This window comes from Neoarius graeffei, chromosome 12 (genome assembly GCF_027579695.1).
Source record: "Neoarius graeffei isolate fNeoGra1 chromosome 12, fNeoGra1.pri, whole genome shotgun sequence".
In the NCBI taxonomy this organism is placed as follows: domain Eukaryota; kingdom Metazoa; phylum Chordata; class Actinopteri; order Siluriformes; family Ariidae; genus Neoarius; species Neoarius graeffei.
The window spans coordinates 11,451,768-11,472,830 of NC_083580.1; the positions used below are offsets into that span (position 1 = coordinate 11,451,768).

Below are 21,063 nucleotides of genomic sequence, written 5' to 3' on the forward strand. Positions count from 1 at the left end.
AGCCAATCAGAGCATGCGATTGCTCATATCCAGTGAATGTGGATAGAATAATTTTGGATTACATTAAATTTAACCATGGTTCTAAACTCAATCAGTCGTTACCCTATAGATAGTTTTCACTGACGTCACAGCATTCCTGGGAACGCCCCCCCAGCCGCCATCTTGCGGGGCAAACAAAACGGACCATCGCCACTACCGGCTACGTTATCTCGGACGAATTTATGAAGTTATATAGTCAGTTTTCTAAAATAAAGATCAATTTTGGCAAAATCAAGCAAACAGACGTATATAGATACATTAGACGACATCTCACGACAACGGTATGCAGCCAAACTGGCCTTGATTGGGGGAACTGACCCCTACGAAGTGGACAAAGATGCATTTTCAAGTGACTATGCAGGGCTGCCAAAGCCTGAAACTGCCAAAGCCTGCTCCAAAGCCTGAAACTGACTTCATCAAACTTTAAAGGCTGGCTGATATATACAACTTTATATATTCACAGCGCGCCTTTTGGCGGATGCCGCCTTTTTCACGGCTGAATCGCGCAGATCCGATTTTTTTTTTTTTAGGGGGGGCCATTGGAGTGTCTGATTATAATTTCAAAGTAAACTCTGTATTAAAATTACTAAATAAGCAAATCCGTTACAGTCCATGAAAGAGGAAGTATAAGGATGAGAAAAAAAACAGTTTAAATCGCAAAGCTGCGCACATTTGCGCAGCCTGAGCGGTGTGCAGGACTGCGCAAATGTGCGCAGCTTTCCGATTTAAACTGTTTTTGAATGCGACCTGTCCGGTCAGACTGCAGTCGCATGTGAAAATAACGGATATGCATCGGATTTAGGACCACATATCCAAGCGGCCTGGGTCGCATGTGAAAAAATCGGATCTGTGTCGTTCAGATTGTCAATAACAAATCGGATACAGGTCGCATATGGGCAAAAAAATCGGATATGGGTCGTTTCAGGGTGCAGTCTGAACGTAGTTGAAGACCCAGCTAATCAGACAAACGTTACCAAAGTATTTTGCTACATCAATAAACGAAGACTAGAAAGAATAAAGAAAGATTTAATAAATAGCCTGATCTTACCTGTGATGAAGTGGGCGCTGCAAACCCGCGCATTTTTGATGGTGCTTTCATCCCAGTCTAAACGTTTGATGGTTTGTAGCCATAGACGTCTGCGATATTTTTTTTTTTTTTTTTTTGGAACGGGTGAGATCCTGCTGGAATTCTGAACATTTTAACCCCATCACTGCTACGATTCTGACACCCCACAACACAACAACTAGGCATCGCTGAGCCTTTTTTGAGTCCAGGCTGCGCGCGCAATTTCCGCTTGCGTATGAATGACGTTTACTGCGAAGGGGTCTATATGAAGGGCCTCTCTCGGCTTCCGTAAGTTTAAGACATGAAGTGACTTTTTTTTTTTTTAATTCATATAGGTAAAGAAAAATCATTGACTTAGAAGGGGTGTCCAAACTTTTGACTGGTACTGTGTGTATATATAGAGTATCAGTAAATTTTATTCTGCTGTTTGCGTTGCCTTTTTTTTTTCCCCACTTTTTATGTCAGTGTCTTCCATAAATTATGGTTTTCACTTGAAACATTCTCATATCCTTTCATATCTTTCCACAGCTCTCGTTGAAAGGTCAGGGTTTTTCAATTTTGGGACTCCTTAAAGCTGTTTTCCTGATCCCACCGCTCCCAAAGCAAACTGTTTGAGAGTTTAAGTGCGTTTGAACTCTTTCATGCATAAAATAAGATTTCCAGTAAACATCTAATGAGTGTTTTAAGGCGCTCTGAGAAAACGCGTTCAAATAAATTAACTCGACCGTCAGCGGGGATTCAAACTTTTGAGCAAACGAAGATGAAACACAAGATTGCGTCATGATGAATTTTCATCACAAGCATACTAACGTATAAATTCTAGGTGCTTTTCGATATTTTTACACCAAGCAGCCAAGCGGGATGCGAACTCCTGCCGGATGGTGTATGGGTAATTGTCCATCTGGTGAATGGTTCCGAAACGACTTACGGAAAGCGCGTCTGTGCCGAATAGCTTGCATTGCATCCACTTCAAAGATGAATATTGTGTATTTTTCTTTTATTCGTACTTTAAAAGGTACAAGGAACACAACGGTCAACAATAGAACATATTTACAGAAACAACAATAAGCACACGTACAAGTTAATCAGAGCACATGTTATTGACAATATCATATAACATGTCATCAGTAAAGCCCTGAATAACAGGCTGAGAAACAAGTTCATTATAAACATTAAAAAGCGCTTCTTTTTCAAGAGACAACATGTTGCTGCAATAAACATGTCCAACGTTAGATGAGACCGACTCCTCTATATTAATATCACAGTGATGACGAAGATACGAAATATTACGACCAAGCGGAGATCTAGCACATGAGCTGGCTACCCGCGCCAGAAAAGAAACAACAGGATTCACATGATGGTACATACTAGGGGTGGGCAAAATTATCGATACGGCGATATATCGCGATACTTTGTCTTCCGATTCAATATCGATACTCAAAATTTGAATATCTATATTTTTTCACATAATAAATCATGTTTCAGACGGATTGTAAATCCAGTACGACTTCCGCACCTCCGCTCTGCGAGGTGTCGCTGTGCCGCTACCTCACTGCAAGGCACTCTTCGTCTTCTCTTTTTTTCCCGGTGGTTGCAGTGAGGAAAAAAAAAAACAAGCAAGCATGGCTGTTAACGTAAACCTAGAGACGCCGCCGAACTTTAAGGCAGATGTTTGGAGGCACTTTGGATTCCAAAGGAAAGGAGAAAAAAAGCAGTGAGCCGGACAAAGAGTACGCACTTGGCAAAACCTGTTTCGCTCCAATTAGATATTCAGGTAACACAACAAACTTGCGAACTTACTTAGCACGACACCACCCCGACATATTAGCTCAGCCGGAGCCGCCGAAACCCGACCCGAAGCAAACTACACCGGACAGCGCCAAAGTCCTCCCGTCTACTTCAGTGATGTGTGACTTACTGTAACTGTGAACCTAATTTTGTCATTTAAGGCCAAAGGCAAGAAGCTGCACTTTATTTTGCATTTTCAGTTTTAGTGTGTGTGAGACACTGCATTTCATTTTGAGTATTTACTCAAAGTTCAGAAGAAACATGATTCACTGAGGTTTCGATTCAGTTTCAGTGTGTGGACACTGACCCACACTGCACTTTGTTTCATAATCATGCTCAGGGAGACTAAAGGCCTCTGCATGCTCTTGCGACAAGGCTTTTGCAGACAGCTTTTCGCAGACAGTTGTAATTTATTGTTGAGCGGGGATAATAGGCGTGCGCGATGTTATTCACCGGCACAACACAAGGGGGCGCGAAGTCGCTAGGAGTAGTTGGTGGGTGTGGTTAGTGGAGTGTTTATCCTCCGGTTACTTATAATGACTAGAACTGGAGTCGTATAGATGTACGTACTTCCTCACTTCCTCGATCAACCGCTCTTCGTGCTGCTCCATCTTCGCTCGTGTTTTTAAAAATGCCGGTCGTGAAAACAAACCAAACCGGGAAAGTAGGGAAGCGGAAGTGCGTGTACAGCGGATGTAGAGTGGACCAATCAGAGCCCTCTTGTCTGCGACGCTGTCTGCGAGGCTTCTGCGGTGGTCACAATTTTTGGGAGGTGCGCGCAGAGCGTCTGCGAAGGTGGGGGGGCTACGCAGACACTGTCTGCGACGCTATCTGCGAGGACTGGGTTGTCAGCATAAATTGGCCTTAAGATGCACACTGCACTTTTCAATGTGTTCCAGACAGTGTGTTGTTCCTGCAAGTATGTTGTAACTTGCGCTTGTATAGTTACAATAAAATGGCATGGATAATTAGAATTACGTTGTTTTGACTCAGTTTGTCCCATGAATTATCACTATCATCTGATGTACATACAACTCGGATTTTAAGATGCATAATGCGTTTACGTTTTTCAGTGAACTATGTAGAATATCGCAATATATCGCAGTATCGTATCGTGACTCAAGTATCGTGATGCGTATCGTATCGTGAGGTCCTTGGCAATACTCATCCCTAGTACATACTGTAAATAAACTTAAACGTTTTAACATAAAATTGTACAGAGATATGAGGTTGCCCAGATAAAGGACCTAATAACCAAGTATGAGTGCAGAAAGGGAGCTTCCTGACTGCTTTATTCCACTGAGGCCAAGTTTACATTAGACCGTATCTGTCTCGTTTTCTTCGCGGATGCACTGTCCGTTTACATTAAACCGCCTGGAAACGCCGGGAAATGGGAATCCGCCAGCGTCCACGTATTCAATCCAGATCGTGTCAGCTCCGGTGCTGTGTAAACATTGAGGATACGCGGATACGCTGTGCTGAGCTCTAGCTGGTGTCTCATTGGACAACGTCACTGTGACATCCACCTTCCTGATTCGCTGGCGTTGGTCATGTGACGCGACTGCTGAAAAACGGCGCGGACTTTCGCCTTGTATCTATCACCTTTCATTAAAGAGTATAAAAGTATGAAAATACTGCAAATACTGATGCAAATACTGCCCATTGTGTAGTTATGATTGTCTTTAGGCTTGCCATCCTTCCACTTGCAAGTGGGAAGTGACTTGCGCACAGCGGCTCAGTCCCGAATCACTGCTCGTGCGCTTCACTCACGCGCTCTGTGAGCTGCGCAGGGCCGGAGTGCGCACCCTCCAGAGGGCACTCGCTGTTCAGGGCGGAGTGATTTGGAGCGCAGCCGCTGAGGAGGAAGCGATGAGCCGCACTGACACATTTCAACTTGCGTGCCGAATTAGTCATGTGATTAGCGTATCCGTGTATTGGCGTTGCTGTGTGCACGCTAATCGTTTTTAAAAACGTTAATCTGATGATCCGCTGATACGGTCTAATGTAAACCCCACCTGAGTACAACAACTTGTGAAACCCTGGGATTTAAAATCCCATAATTGTGAGCCATAAAAAGAACAACAGTAAGTTCGAAATAAATACAACAGATTTGGGGTGCATAATTTACCATACGACCCAAACAATTTGTTCACAGCAGAGTTAAAAACACCCTTGTTAATACTACAATCCTGATTATCACACAAATTAGAATTAATAATATGACCTAAGTGTCTCACACTGTCCACCCACTTGATAAGTGAACCGTTTAAATACACATTTTCACTGTCCATAACAGAAGAGCCAAACTTAATACAAACACGGGGCTGTCAAATATTTAAGCTGTCAAATGGTCTAAAAAATGTAGGAATGTGAATTCACTGGCAAAATGTCGAAGCTCTACCAGTACAGCGAAAGCTTTGAAATTTTGCCCGTGAATTTCCATTTCCCCATCTTCATCTTTAAATGTGATTGGAGGGATTCAAGAATTGTGCTTGCGTGTCCAAAAACCTCGTATATCGTGCAACATGAAATGGAGCGACTGCCTTCCTTCCACTTCACAAAACGCCGGGCTTCACGCTGCAACCTCCTCATGAAGAGATGCAGCTTTTTGTTCCGCTGTCTCGAGATTATTTTTGGTGCCCTTTTGAATAACTGTGTTTGTCAAGCCTTAGCATGAAGAGAACGGAGCCTTCCATTCGTAATGACGGATTGCGCTCAAAGGGTCGCGTTCACCTCATCGTGCTCCTTTGGAAACAACACGCGAGCTCTAAAGATGGTTATCGGTATGCATATGATCTGATCCCCTACCTAACGCAGCGTTTCTCAACCAGTCGGCCGCAAATGCGTTTTTCAATTTGAAGCTAATTTTTAGAAGGGTACAATTGCTGGGTTGCGTCTGACATCACGTCCGCCTCATGAGATATGCAAGACAGGAAGTGGTCTTCCTGTTGACAAAGCGTTACTATGGCTGGTGCGCCTTGCTAGGGCCATTATTAAAAAATGTTCTGGTTCCGGTCCACCGGCCAGGTGAGTGCCGTTTGTACGGTTGAATTTTTTTTTTTTTTTTAACGCCGGTTTTTCAACATTTTTTTCGGGTTCGTAAATCTAAAATCGAACTTGACATTTCCGCATTCCCAGGGCTTTCCACTAAGGCTCATACTAGCCAGCCATGACAAATAAGTAGCCAGCTGGGGGGGGGGGAGTAAACACAAAATAAACTCCTATGCACGCAGTTCCCAGGATTAAATGTATTTTCCACAGACCATTTATTTATTCACTTTACTCAAATACAAAGTAAAATGGCAGTAAATCTTCTTTCTTTTCTTGCGTATTGCATCATGAGGCGTTCCTGGCTTGTAAATCTCTTATTTTCGGTGCATGACACATTCACGCAGCTGAGCATGCTATGAATTAACAACGACAGCGGTCTGCAGTGGGGGCTACACAGTTACACACTCAGCGAACATTTCTCCATTTGTGTATGAAAATACACTCCAACCACTCAGTTTGGGTTCATTTACAACCAACGGTGTCTTTTGATGCCAGCACGTAATTGAACGAGAGAAGACTGGTTTACCGGAGACAAAACAAGTGATATCTCTGCTTCTGTTCCCTCCGATGTCGCCTCTGACACACTACTGCCTCCGCCGAGTGCGCGCGCACACACCGCATGTCGGGGCCGTGGATGAGTTAAGGCCAATTTATGCTGACAACCCAGTCCTCGCAGATAGCGTCGCAGACAGTGTCTGTGTAGCCCCCCCACTTTTGCAGACGCTCCGCGCGCACCTCCCAAAAATTGTGACCACCGCAGAAGTCTCGCAGACAGCGTCGCAGACAAGAGGGCTCTGATTGGTCCACTCTACATCCGCTGTACACGCACTTCCGCTTCCCTACTTTCCCGGTTTTTGTTTTCACGACCGCCAAAAGTTCTAGTCATATATAAGTAACCGGAGGATAAACACTCCACTAACCACACCCACCAACTACTCCTAGCGACTTCGCGCCCCCTTGCGTTGTGCCGGTGAATAACATCGCGCACGCCTATTCCCCCGCTCAATGATAAATTACAACTGTCTGCGAAAAGCTATTTGCGAAAGCCTTGTCGCAAGAGCATGCAGAGGCCTTTACTCTCCCTCGATCAACGAAGTCGGCGGGGAATTTGTGGTTATTATCGGTACAAACAGCACGAATCACAACTTAAATGAGTGCGGTTCAGTTTGACATTATTGTCAGTCCGTTAGATAAACATTTAATTTTATTAAAATCGAAAATTAAAATTTAGAGCCTGTGGGCTACAAAAATAATAGTCATTAAAGTAGCCGGCTGGATTTAATTGTGTAGCCGGCAGCCGGCGCTTGTGGAAAGCCCTGCATTCCGCGCAGAATATAGAATCGAATCAGCTCTGCGCATGCGCCGTGCGGCACAAAAAAATGGCAGCCACTATGAAGGAAGCAGATCCGGAGTTTTCAAACATTTGCTTAAGTGTGAAATCGCAAAATGGTATTCTAGCGAACAACAAAATAGTAAAGATTCAGAAAAACAAATCATTCAGTGATCATTTTAATAGTGTAATTTCATCCGAACTAGGCCTAACGCTCGATTTAGAACTACAAAAAGTCCGTGTGTCGGACATTTTAAGTACCTTTGTAAAAGTTTTGCAAATGTTGCAGTCAGCATTTAAAATGCTAACTTAAAGTTTTTGTACAAGTTTCAGTTGATTTAACTGTCATTTTATTAAACGTGTCTGCTTTTGTAATAAAAAAGTACTGAAAGAAAAAGCAAACGCAGCATTGCAATTTCTTATCCATCCATATGTAATAAAAATAAAATAAAAAAAATCCCTCCCTCCCGACTGAAAATTTATTTGCTCACCCGGTGGACAGGAAACGGATTTGATTTTTTTTTTTTTAAGGATGGTCTAGTTGTTAAAACAACCGACGCTTACTTTGTTTTGCGCTGTTGGAATCAAACCGTAAAAGAGTGAAAGAACAAAGGATTTTACCAAAAGACGACAAGAAAGGTGGCTCTTGAACCTTTCGCTGCGATGGAATCGAGTCGAACAACGCTCGAGTTTGCACTCGTCACTTCGTGAAAGGTTTATAAATTCCCCTGAATTTGTGTTCGCCATATTGTAAACTCTCGCGTGTATAATACACGAGGTCTTTAAAGGTGTATTCCATGAATAGGCTTTACAGTAGATTATTAGACTCTAATAAACTAGATGAACCAAAATAATTGGGGATCTTTTTTGTTTCTTTTAACGGGCCCTGACTCGTTACAAGTCTGAAAAAGTGGGCCTTCAAGTAGAAAAGGTTGAGAACCCCCTACCCTAACGCATGTGTCTTTTTTAAAGTGTCCTTGATATCAAAATTGATGTTTCAGAGCTTTTGGAACCAGGACACTGATGTGATCGTATATCCAGGACAGTTTTGAAGACGCTCTTGTTTTAATTGGATAGTTCGTCACGGCTAGGAAAACGATTTGAAAATTTTAAGGAGGTATCCTATACTAGTCTTGTCTTGTCAACGGTCCTCCCCTTCCCTCCCAAATTTCTCACGAGTTTTAGTCTTGGCCAATTTGCACCCACCAGCCAGCTCTCCCTTATCAAGCAGCAGCTTCTTCCAAAAGGGAAGGGTGAATTCTTTGAAGTGCGTCTTCTGAAGATACGGGAGTCACTTTGGGACCAAACAGTTCAAGGGACTTCCTGAAAGGAACTACCCACTGGGGGAAGTCCTCTGAGAACTACATACCTTCAAGGACTTTTTTTCAGTTTGTATTCGCACAGCCAGTAGGAATGCTGAAGCAACGTCAGCCGGCTTGCTAGCGTGACATTAGAAGTAAATGTTAGCGAAGTTTTTTTATATTTAGCTTGGACACGTTAAAATCGCACTGCATTTCCTCTGTTGCATATACGCTCAATAAAGCCTGGACTTCTGTCGATCCATTTGTCTGTGGTCCCCCCCCCCCCATTTTTTTTTTCATGCTAATGTTTATGAAGATATGGATTTTTAAGAATCGTGGTTGCCTTGGCTTGTGTTCGACCAATCGACATACTCTTGCATCTGGACCGATCACCGTACACTTGCATCACTTGTGGTGGTTCTTGTGCTGGGAGAGTACCTACGCTGAAGTACGAGCTTAAAAAAAAAAGTCACTCAAAACGGCGTTCTAAGAATTACGATCATTCTCAATTCCTGTAGCGCGGACGCACCAAAAGAGCGGATTTCCTCCAGCAGTCTGAAGAACTATCAAAAAGGTTCCTCATGTCCAAAAGCGCCTATGATCACATGGCAGCATGACGTACTCGAGGAGGGGGTGCAACCCGTCTTTTTCCATATCCGCTCTTAGACACCCATGATTGGCCACACCTCCCAATCTTGAGAGCATGGCCAATTTTGCTATCTTGGCTGACGGAGTAAAATTTTTTTTTTCTTTTCTGTTGTAGTATTCCGAAGCTGGGTTGGTTTGTCAAGTTAAAGCTCTCTGGAATGGAAATGTTCCAGTTCTGGAGCAGGTCTTGCCCTCGGTTGCAGCTCGTTGGCAACAAGTGTGGTTCATTGGTGCATTTTTGCTTGCACGTCTTGCTCCACTCCGTTCCCTTTTTCCAACTATCCCTTGGTTGGGGGGGGGGGAGGAAATGATTCAAAGGAGTTTGAAGATGGTGAAATGTGTGCATTGGGTGTTTTGCCAGCTTGGTGCTTTCCAGTACTTGAAGGTCTGACAACTTCAGACCGATCAAGAACTCGAGTCCGTCTTAATTAGACCATCTGAGCTTCTCGATCAGCAAGAGTTCAAATGCCTCTTGATGATGACCCTGTGGTTCTCAGTCATCATCTGCACCACTGGTGGTTGACCTTGGCTCAAGCTTGTACGATATACAACCCCGATTCCAAAAAAGTTGGGAGAAAGTACAAATTGTAAATAAAAACGGAATGCAATAATTTACAAATCTCAAAAACTGATATTGTATTCACAATAGAACATAGACAACATATCAAATGTCGAAAGTGAGACATTTTGAAATTTCATGCCAAATATTGGCTCATTTGAAATTTCATGACAGCAACACATCTCAAAAAAGTTGGGACAGGGGCAATAAGAAGCTGGAAAAGTTAAAGGTACAAAAAAGGAACAGCTGGAGGACCAAATTGCAACTCATTAGGTCAATTGGCAATAGGTCATTAACATGACTGGGTATAAAAAGAGCATCTTGGAGTGGCAGCGGCTCTCAGAAGTAAAGATGGGAAGAGGATCACCAATCCCCCTAATTCTGCGCCGACAAATAGGGGAGCAATATCAGAAAGGAGTTCGACAGTGTAAAATTGCAAAGAGTTTGAACATATCATCATCTACAGTGCATAATATCATCAAAAGATTCAGAGAATCTGGAAGAATCTCTGTGCGTAAGGGTCAAGGCCGGAAAACCATACTGGGTGCCCGTGATCTTCGGGGCCTTAGACGGCACTGCATCACATACAGGCATGCTTCTGTACTGGAAATCACAAAATGGGCTCAGGAATATTTCCAGAGAACATTATCTGTGAACACAATTCACCGTGCCATCCGCCGTTGCCAGCTAAAACTCTATAGTTCAAAGAAGAAGCCGTATCTAAACATGATCCAGAAGCGCAGACGTCTTCTCTGGGCCAAGGCTCATTTAAAATGGACTGTGGCAAAGTGGAAAACTGTTCTGTGGTCAGACGAATCAAAATGTGAAGTTCTTTATGGAAATCAGGGACGCCGTGTCATTCGGACCAAAGAGAAGGACGACCCAAGTTATCAGCGCTCAGTTCAGAAGCCTGCATCTCTGATGGTATGGGGTTGCATTAGTGCGTGTGGCATGGGCAGCTTACACATCTGGAAAGACACCATCAATGCTGAAAGGTATATCCAGGTTCTAGAGCAACATATGCTCCCATCCAGACGACGTCTCTTTCAGGGAAGACCTTGCATTTTCCAACATGACAATGCCAAACCACAGACTGCATCAATTACAGCATCATGGCTGCATAGAAGAAGGGTCTGGGTACTGAACTGGCCAGCCTGCAGTCCAGATCTTTCACCCATAGAAAACATTTGGCGCATCATAAAACGGAAGATACGACAAAAAAGACCTAAGACAGTTGAGCAACTAGAATCCTACATTAGACAAGAATGGGTTAACATTCCTATCCCTAAACTTGAGCAACTTGTCTCCTCAGTCCCCAGACGTTTACAGACTGTTGTAAAGAGAAAAGGGGATGTCTCACAGTGGTAAACATGGCCTTGTCCCAACTTTTTTGAAATGTGTTGTCATGAAATTCAAAATCACCTAATTTTTCTCTTTAAATGATACATTTTCTCAGTTTAAACATTTGATACGTCATCTATGTTCTATTCTGAATAAAATATGGAATTTTGAAACTTCCACATCATTGCATTCCGTTTTTATTTACAATTTGTACTTTGTCCCAACTTTTTTGGAATCGGGGTTGGAATTCCGAAAACACACAGCATCTTGTTGTCGAGGAGATCATCCTTATTAAAAAGGACAGGAGTCTGTGCGGTAAGCAGCAATGAGAAATCCTCCACAGTGGACAAAAGGCTCTCATTAAACCATTCACTGTTCTCCATATTTGGTTAATTTGCTGTCAAGTTCGTTTCGATTCACTGGGGTTGTGGCATATCCCGAATGAGACTGGGTGGTGTATAAATCAGCCAAGCACTTGAACATGGCATCAGTCAGACTTTCAAAGGAAATGTGCAGCACACAGAATCAAATCGCAGCTCTCGAAGATGTCCTAATCACACAATCATACAGTTTCAGCCATTGATCGTATTGAAACCCCAGGGCCTTTGCTTCCATCCAGACCGGAGTATTTTTCTCAAGGGCTCACCTAATGCAACCTTGATTAGTACCACAACGCAACCTTCAGTCCCTCCAGCTTGAGACTTCCAATTAGTTTTAAGCCAGTCCTTTGAACAGCTCTGCTGAATTATTAATCTGCTCTGCTCTCTTCAGACTCCTCTTTATTTTGTGTCAGGCTACACAGCCTTTCCACATCAACCGCCAGGAAGAACGTTCCTTTTTTTGTATGACGAAACACGCTTGTTCTTCACCTTTTGTAATTCAAGGTTATTTGCTGCGGAGTAGAATTTGTCTCTTTTGGCCTTCCAGGCCTGGAGATTATACATTATTGATTTTCTTCTTTTAAAAAATAAAACAAAAACAGGTCACCCTGGGTTGATTTTAATACTTTTTTGCTTTTTTGTATGAGCTTCATTCTGAGAATTGGTTCTAGTATGGAGCACTTGCATGTGACGTCACAGCCGATCCAGATTGTGACAGACGCCATCGTGTCGGTCAAACGCCATATTCCGCCTTCTACTTCTGGTTCTACTTCTGCTTTTACTTCTACCTTTTCTTCTGGAAAACCCTACTATATACAATTCTACTACAACGGCTGCGGCTACAAGCTCTCCCTACCTGTGCACGTTTTTTATGTTTTTTGTGTGTATTTTTGCGTGTTTGTCTGTACCGGACTTCAATATCCACTACAACCGTATGGACTTACTGGACGTTGGTTTCCAGCAGAAAATGACGGTTTGTGGTGATTTCCATCGCATGCACAACATTCCGGACGAGAAAAAAAAAAAAAAACATTCCGGACGAGATGGCGAGACCAGCGGGGTCTCCGTGGATTGTTATTGGAAGCAAAGGGAAGGAGGCGGCGCCGGGAGCCGAAGCAAAAGCGAGGCTACAGAGCCGGCCTGTTGACTAAGCTCAGAAAACAGCTACTCAAACCTCCACTGCCAAGCCTCTACCTCTCCAACGCCAGATCCATGTAAACAAGACGGACGATTTGGAATTACCTTATTCTATTCTATAATCGGCTGGTCAGTGCTATACTCAATACTTAAGTGACTTACCCGTCCAATGAGGATTGTTATTTTCTTGTTTACAAGATGCCACATCTGAGTCGCTGACAAATCCTGAATCTCTGTAAAGATAACTGTCCAGAGATTTATAGGCACGCAGTGCTTCACCACTGAACAGCGAGGGAAAGTTAATGAGGTAATCATACACGTCCGGGTATTCCGCTGGCAGTTCAAAATCCGGTCGTGAAAACTCCGTCCGGTAAGCCATAAGGGTCACTAATCTGTAGATCGTTTATTTTAGACATATATCTAGTTATCTGTTCATTAGAAAAATGAGCCGTGTAGTCCGTCGGTTGAAATTGATCCATTCTGTACACGAGTGCAGCAGTATTCAGCGGTGTTTTTGACCGACAAGATGGGGGTTGTGTACTTTCCGGTCACGTGACTGCAAGATCTCTATAGTTGTTTTTTTTTTTTTTTTTTTTTTTTCTTCTTTCGGCTGCTCCTGTTACGGGTCGTCACAGCAGATCTGTTCTGCATATTTGATCTGGCATAGGTTTCACACCGGATGCCCTTCCTGACGCAACCCTCCCCAGTCTTATCCGGGCTTGGGACTGGCACCAAGTACGCCTGTGGCAGTCTTTGACCTGTAGAACCCGAAGGAAACCCATGCAGACACGGGAAGAACATGCAAACTCTACACATGCCCCTTTTCCACCAAAGCAGTTCCAGGGCTGGTTCGGGGCCAGTGCTTAGTTTGGAACCGGGTTTTCTGTTTCCACTGACAAAGAACTGGCTCTGGAGCCAGAAAAACCGGTTCCAGGCTAGCACCAGCTCTCTGCTGGGCCAGAGGAAAGAACCGCTTACGTCAGCGGGGGGGGGGGGGGGGGGGTGGAGTTGTTAAGACCAACAACAATAACAAGACTGCGAAAGATCGCCATTTTTAAGCGACGAGAAGCAGCAGCTGTACAAACGCGAAGTCATCCATTATTATTATTATTATTATTTTTGTTGTTGCTGCTGCTGCTTCTTCCGTGTTGTTTTTGCTTCGATATTCGCGCCAAGGTTTATGCAAACGTAGCGACGTAACTGACGTATACAGTGATGTAATGACGTGGCTTCCCTTAGCACCGCGAGCTATGGAAAAGCAAACTGGTTCTCAGCTGGCTCGCAAGTTGAATGAGTTGTGAACCAGCACCAGCACTGGCCCTGAACCAGCCCTGGAACTGATTTGGTGGAAAAGGGGTAACAGAAAGGCCCCTGTCGGCCATAAGGTTCAAACCCAGAACCTTCTTGCTGTGAGGCAACCGTGCTAACCACTGCTCCACCGTGCTGTCGTTCTAGTCTAGTTTATTTATGCTCAATAAAAATGCTTCAGTCAGTGAATTGTGCCACACACAGTTTTAGGAAGTGATTGCTTGATTTGCATGACGGATTGTTTGTGAAATCCTGATTACCTCGCCCGTGACGGAGTAAAGGCCTCTGCATGCTCTTGCGACAAGGCTTTCGCAGATAGCTTTTCGCAGACAGTTGTAATTTATCATTGAGCGGGGATAATAGGCGTGCGCGATGTTATTCACCGGCACAACGCAAGGGGGCGCGAAGTCGCTAGGAGTAGTTGGTGGGTGTGGTTAGTGGAGTGTTTATCCTCCGGTTACTTATAATGACTAGAACTTTTGTTTTTTTTTTATAATGACTAGAACTGGAGTTGTATAGATGTACGTACTTCCTCAATCAACCGCTCTTCGTGCTGCTCCATCTTTGCTCGTGTTTTAAAAAATGCCGGTCGTGAAAACAAACCAAACCGGGAAAGTAGGGAAGCGGAAGTGCGTGTACAGCGGATGTAGAGTGGACCAATCAGAGCCCTCTTGTCTGCGGCGCTGTCTGCGAGGCTTCTGCGGTGGTCACAATTTTTGGGAGGTGCGCGCAGAGCGTCTGCGAAGGTGGGGGGGCTACGCAGACACTGTCTGCGACGCTATCTGCGAGGACTGCGTTGTCAGCATAAATTGGCCTTAAGTGGGACGAGGTATTGTAACCAGTGCGGTTTGTTTGTTCTGTGCGTCTGTCTGTTGACAATCTAGCGTCTAGACGGTTGCACTGATTGACTTCAAATTTTCAGGGTAGGTGGGCAATAGTCCATAGGTTACCTGATTAAATTTTGGGGGTAATCGGGTCAGGCTGAAGGTCAAGGTCACCAGAAACGTCACCCTTTGTGTCAAAAATAACATTTTCCATGATAACCCAAAAACGATTGCGTATAGACAAATGTTTACTGTTACGAGCATATAGGAACTCCCATATGGCCTTTCATTTGGCCCCATGATCTTTTAACCTTGCGTGACCTTGAAAGGTCAAACTGAAGGTCACGGATTTTCAGAGGGCTTTAACTTGAAAACGGTTGATGGTAGACAGATGTTTACCATTATCAACTTATAGGAAGTGCCATACGGGCCTTCATTTGGCACCTTGACCTTGAGTGACCTTGAAAGGTCAAACTGAACGTTTTCATAGGACTATAACCTGATAGCTGATTTGAGAAATATGACCATTATCAACGTATAGGTATAAAATAAGTGCTGCCGGGCGAGGTTTGTTTTGCCTGGCAACACTTGTTTAGAGTAAACCATTTATCACACACGTCAAGTTCCGGTCAATATCTGTCCTTAAATCTATGCGTTCTTTGAAAAATGAGTGAATTGATGAAATGTCCACTCAGTGTCGTTCCAACGTGATGTCTTTTTTCAGCCTGCGACCATTAAGACCCACGCCATCATTGAGCGCACTGCGAACTTTGTGTGCAAGCAAGGGGCCCAGTTCGAGATCGTTCTGAAGGCGAAGCAGGCCGGGAACTCGCAGTTCGACTTCCTGCGTTTCGACCATTACCTAAACCCCTACTACAAACACATCCTTCGAGCCATGAAGGAGGGACGATACACAGCTGCCTCCGAAAGCAAGCAGGACCAGACTCGGGGTAAGTTCCAGGAAAAACTCCCTGCACGAATACTGCTGACCCAAAACGTTCACTGAATACATCATATTTGCAGAATTACCGTATTTTCTGGACTATAGAGCGCACCTGTATATAAGCCGCATCCGCTCTATTTTAAAAAAAAAAATTTAAAAAAAGATATACAAGCCGCACCGGGCTATAAGCCGCAGGTATCTATGTTGATATTTACTGCATGTACAGAACGATTTTGTACTGTAAATGTACATGTATGTACCTGAACAGATTCTTTCCGAACAGTGCCTTTTAACACGGCAGCAACTTTGCTGATTAAAACGGAACAGAACCAAGAGAAAATAACCGGTATTTATTTACCTTCATTTCTCCTGTGTTTGAAACCACAAGTCACTTTAATCATCTTCGCTGGATCTGAAAATAATTACCAGTTAGTAATTTGTCGTGCGTGTTCTATCTGCTAAAGATCTGCTAATTCTTCTTTGCATTGATTTTCCGTCTATCTTATTTTTGATTCTACTTCCGGTTAGAGCGCCCCTAGCGGTGGAAGAAAAATCCACAGAATAGCCGCACCTTTGTATAAGCCGCATGGTTCAAAACCTAGGAAAAAAGTAGCGGCTTATAGTCCAGAAAATATGGTACGCTTTTCGAGAAAGTGATTTTGTAACTTGCAGAATCCAAATCAGGAAATTGTAAGGAGGCGGAGGAGGAAGATGATGATGACGACGATGACGATGACGAAGATGGCAATTACCTCCATCCCAGTTTGTTTGCTACGAAGAAGAGCTCACGTCTAGAGGAGATAATGAAGGTAAAAGTTCACCTCCGTTATGCACCATCTGTGCTTTTATTGATTGATTGATTGGTTTTCCTTTTGGGGCGGCACGGTGGTGTAGTGGTTAGCGCTATCGCCTCACAGCCAGAAGGTCCGGGTTCGAGCCCCGTGGCCGGCGAGGGCCTTTCTGTGTGGAGTTTGCATGTTCTCCCCGTGTCCGCGTGGGTTTCCTCCGGGTGCTCCGGTTTCCCCCACAGTCCAAAGACATGCAGGTTAGGTTAACTGGTGACTCTAAATTGACCGTAGGTGTGAATGTGAGTGTGAATGGTTGTCTGTGTGTCAGCCCTGTGATGACCTGGCGACTTGTCCAGGGTGTACCCCGCCTTTCGCCTGTAGTCAGCTGGGATAGGCTCCAGCTTGCCTGCGACCCTGTAGAAGGATAAAGCGGCTAGAGATAATGAGATGAGATGAGATTTTCCTTTTGGGTTTGTAGTGGCCAGGGGTCCAGAAAAGTAGTTCAGCTGATTTGACCTGTTAGCAACATGTTCAGTAAGAGAACTGGCCCTGACACTGTGCGATCATGTCTCGGGTGGTTTCAAAGGCTGCTCTCACTCTGTTGTATATGGATGTTAGGCAGTTGTTATGGTATCCCATGTGCTTCCGAAGGTTTTGCGAGAAGGGGACATCTACCGTTCGTACCATATATACTCTGCTATGGTATCTCAGTGGTTGCAAGGTGACTTGAGTGTACATTGGTTGCTAGGGTATTCCAGGTGGTTGCTCGGGTGAGAGAAAGGGGTCGCTAATCTGTGCACCTGTGCGATGGTATCTCGGGCAGTTGCAAGCGGTTGCTATGTTGGTACAGAGCGGGTGTTGAGAAGTAACGCTCTACAAGTTGTTGTTAGTTGTTGCGGTGGTTGTTAGGGTGTTGCTATATTATCCCAGGTTGCTGATAGGTCACCATGAAGGGGGAAAGACGCATTTATGTAAATTACTTAGTTGAATGCAGTTCATCAAGCAAGTAATGAGCTTTCACATAATTTTATTTGAAATTTTGTTTGGTTTTTTTTTTTGGGGGGGGGTGTTGTGGAGAATTGTGCGTTTCTTCAAAATGAAGATCAGATCCATGGTTCGAGTCAAAAGTGGTAACGTGAACCACCACCACTAGAAAAAAAAACAAAAAAACAACCACCACTTCAACATGTCTTCTTTATAGCCATAAACTCAGCATTAAAGGTGATGTATTATACCACCTTTCCACAAGTTGACATCGTTCCCTGAGGTCTTATACCCTGTCCACACTAGGGATTTTGTACCGATACGAAACTACTTTTGTACCGCAACACCTGTCCACACTAGCAACTATACCGGTACTGTAGCGGTATAACTGTATCGGTACGAAACCCACAAATGTATGGGTTTCGTACCGGTACAGTATCGGTACTGTAGCGCTTCGCTGTAGTGTGGACAGATGAAGCGGCTCTGTATCGATACAAATATAATGCGCATGCGCAATGAACCATTCCTACGTCTTCCAGGTTATTCATACAATACAATACGCACGCGCTTTCCAGCTGCAAATAAAATGTCAAAATGGCTCAAAACAACCGTGGAGCTACATGGAGCGAGGGAAGGAGGGGGAAAGAGGGAGGAAGAAAAGAGGAAGAGGGGAAAAGGGAGGGGAAGAGAAGGAAAGAGGGAGAAAGGGTAGTCTGGCTAACACCAGACCATATCACAAGTGAAATATGGTCTGGAATCCGCCTATTGAATTTCTCGTAGGGGAGGTGTGGTTTACGATTGTCAACGGCCGTTTATTGGACGTTGCGAATGTCTATCATTTGGCGTATACGTAGCCCATGGCCAATCATGGCAGTTGTACCCGGTGACGTAGTTAGAGCGACGAAGAGGCGAAGAAGAGAAGGAAAGAGAAGGCAAAACAAAAATAGGAAAACAATGGCACCGAACGATTACTGCTGTTTGTGCAAGACAAATATGGCTAGTTGGTAAATGAGACTTTTACCAAACCCTGTCGGGAGCAAGGCAAAGGCATCTGTCTTCGTGTCAACGAAAGACTGTAACGCCAAACGCTGTTCTTTTTTTTAAAACAAACTTTCGCTCTAAACTATTCAGAACAGCTTCCGTTTGTCGAGTAGTACGCGTCACCGTCTTTCCACCCCTCCCCACTCTCTGATTGGCTCCCTAACTCAGGCGAGCCTTTAGACCAGGGGTGGGCAATTATTTTTTCCATGGGGCCACATGAGAAACAGAAAATTTTGTGGAGGGCCGGACCAAAAGGCTGAACTAAATTCTGCATAATATTAATTGTATTTCTTTATATAAAGCAATAAATAACATTGTTTTTACAAGCTGCTAAGACTGGTAAGAGTATGGAAAAAACGAGGTTGCCTTACAAAAAAATGTCATTTATTCAATCAAATTTCCCAAAACAATGGTTAACAAAATGTGAACGTTTGTACCTTTTTTTTTTTTTTTCAGTCACATTCACCCCGAAACACAGTAAAGACATCACAATATCGTCTTTCTACTCCAAATATCAAGCAAGATACATCATATTATAATAATGATGCCGTGTCGATTCGGTGTAGGTATCAGATCTACAGATCGGCTCGGGCTCCGGCGCTTGCTAGTGACGTCACACTATCACTACGTTCACACTGCAAGGCTTAATGCTCAATTCCGATTTTTTTGTGAAATCCGATTTTTTTGTGAGGTCGTTCACATTAACAAATATATGCGACTTGTATGTGATCCTCCGTATGAACGAAAAGCGACCTAAAAGTGTTCCGCATGCGCATTGCAGGATACGACGACATCACACGCAGTGAGCATGGCCAGTGTTTACGGAAGTAAAACCGCCCGGTTGCGGTATGACCCATCCAATCTAGCTTGAATAGCTGCATCCCCCCAAATGGAAATCAGCTCCCTAACCTCTGCGTCCTTCCATTGAGAAGATTCAGAACCTTCACAGCCCGAAGCGTCCCTCGCATTGATGTCATGCGCAGGGGCGCAGATACGTTTTTGAACTGTGGGGGACAAAGCTGCCAGCAAACCAACCCCAACCCCGATATGCCTGTCAAACTTGTTGTGGGTTACCATAGCAACCAAGCTCGAGCTCGCAACCTGTGCAGTCTGCGCAGCTCAACCAACCGAATATCAGCCTTTGTTTTGTTTTATGTGAGTTGTTGCAACTATGTATACACTGCTGTGCACCTCAATAAACCGAATGGTAATTAGTCTTTTGATTTTTCCGTGAGGTTTGCCTTATGCAAAGAAAGACAGCATAGACGTTTTTTCCTCCCTATAAGTGGGGGGGACCGAGCGAGGTGAATTTAAATCTGGGTGGGACGAGTCCCACCCTCTATCTGCGCCCGTGATTATGCGCCATGTTGTTGTAACTTTTTTTGAGAGACCCGCCGCCTACTTCAGCGCAGAATAGTGACGTTTGTGGCTTGTTGATGACGTGTAAGTCGGATGAATGCGACCTGGCGGTTCAGACTGAAGTCGCATATGAAAAGAGCGGATAGAAATCGGAATTAGGACCACATATCCAAACGGCCTGGGTCGGATTTGAAAAGATCGGATCTGTGTCGTTCATATTGTCAATAAAAGATCGGATACAGGTCACATATGGGCGAAAAGATCGGATTTGAGTCACTTCAGCCTGCAGTGTGAACGTAGCCTATGTGATTGGCTGGACCGTTTGAAGGATGACGTACAAGTTTGTGGTTGGTCTGGACAAATTACGGAAGTAGTTATCGCGGGATTAGGTTTCGTGGGATTTCATGTCATGTCGCGCGCGTTGCGTTTTTGTTGAACACAACTTCAAAATAAAAGTAATGCACATTCAGTCCATGCATGAGGTAAAATTAGAAAATACGTTTATTTTGTAATTTCTAATTAACCTTACGCGGGCCGGTCAGAATGAACCAAAGGGCCGGATGCGGCCCGCGGGCCGTAAAATGCCCAGGTCTGCTTTAGACCATGGTTTCCATGCTGTCTTTTCAGATCGGGACGATTGTGCAAAGCAGCATGGGATTTCCCAGGCTAGAGAAAGGGAGGGGAAGAGAAGGGAAGGGGGAGAAAGGGAGATTCGTTTTCCTTGTTTCTTTCTCAACTGCCTCACGCATTTTATACGATTCGACTGAATAAATGACCACCAGAAATACAGACTGTACACTGACAACAAAAAGCACACACACGTCGTTTCATCCGCCATATTCTCGGAAGGAAGTTACTCGGTAACCACGGAAACATTTCGCGCATGCGCATTTCAACTTCCGTGAAAGAAAACCGCAAACATATTTCTCGCTAGTGTGGACAGATGCACTAAACTGTACCGGTATACTTTGTATCGATACAGTTATACCACTTTCGTACCGGTATAAGTGTGAACACAGCATTAGTATGTCACAGACATTTTACTTTAGTCAAAATACTTCAAGGATAAAGCACCACAGCTCCCTTCTCACCCTGTCTAAACAGCCCTGTTCAAAACGGCCCATTCGAGTGAGTGCCTGTTCCTTTAAATGATAACGAGCCACAGCTCCCCCCACC

At 44.2% G+C, this 21,063-nt stretch overlaps 1 protein-coding gene across 2 annotated transcripts in view; it reads left to right on the top strand.

Moving 5' to 3' along the window:
* The window catches only part of sfswap (splicing factor SWAP), a 401,543-nt gene that overhangs the window by 48,397 nt on the left and 332,083 nt on the right, over positions 1 to 21,063 (top strand). The window contains exons 5-6 of one of the 2 annotated variants that reach the window (XM_060935514.1): positions 15,497 to 15,722; positions 16,388 to 16,524. In XM_060935514.1, coding sequence (XP_060791497.1) covers positions 15,497 to 15,722; positions 16,388 to 16,524 — 363 coding nt within the window. The remainder of the gene's footprint in view (positions 1 to 15,496; positions 15,723 to 16,387; positions 16,525 to 21,063) is intronic. The other variant, XM_060935515.1, reaches the window with a different exon arrangement.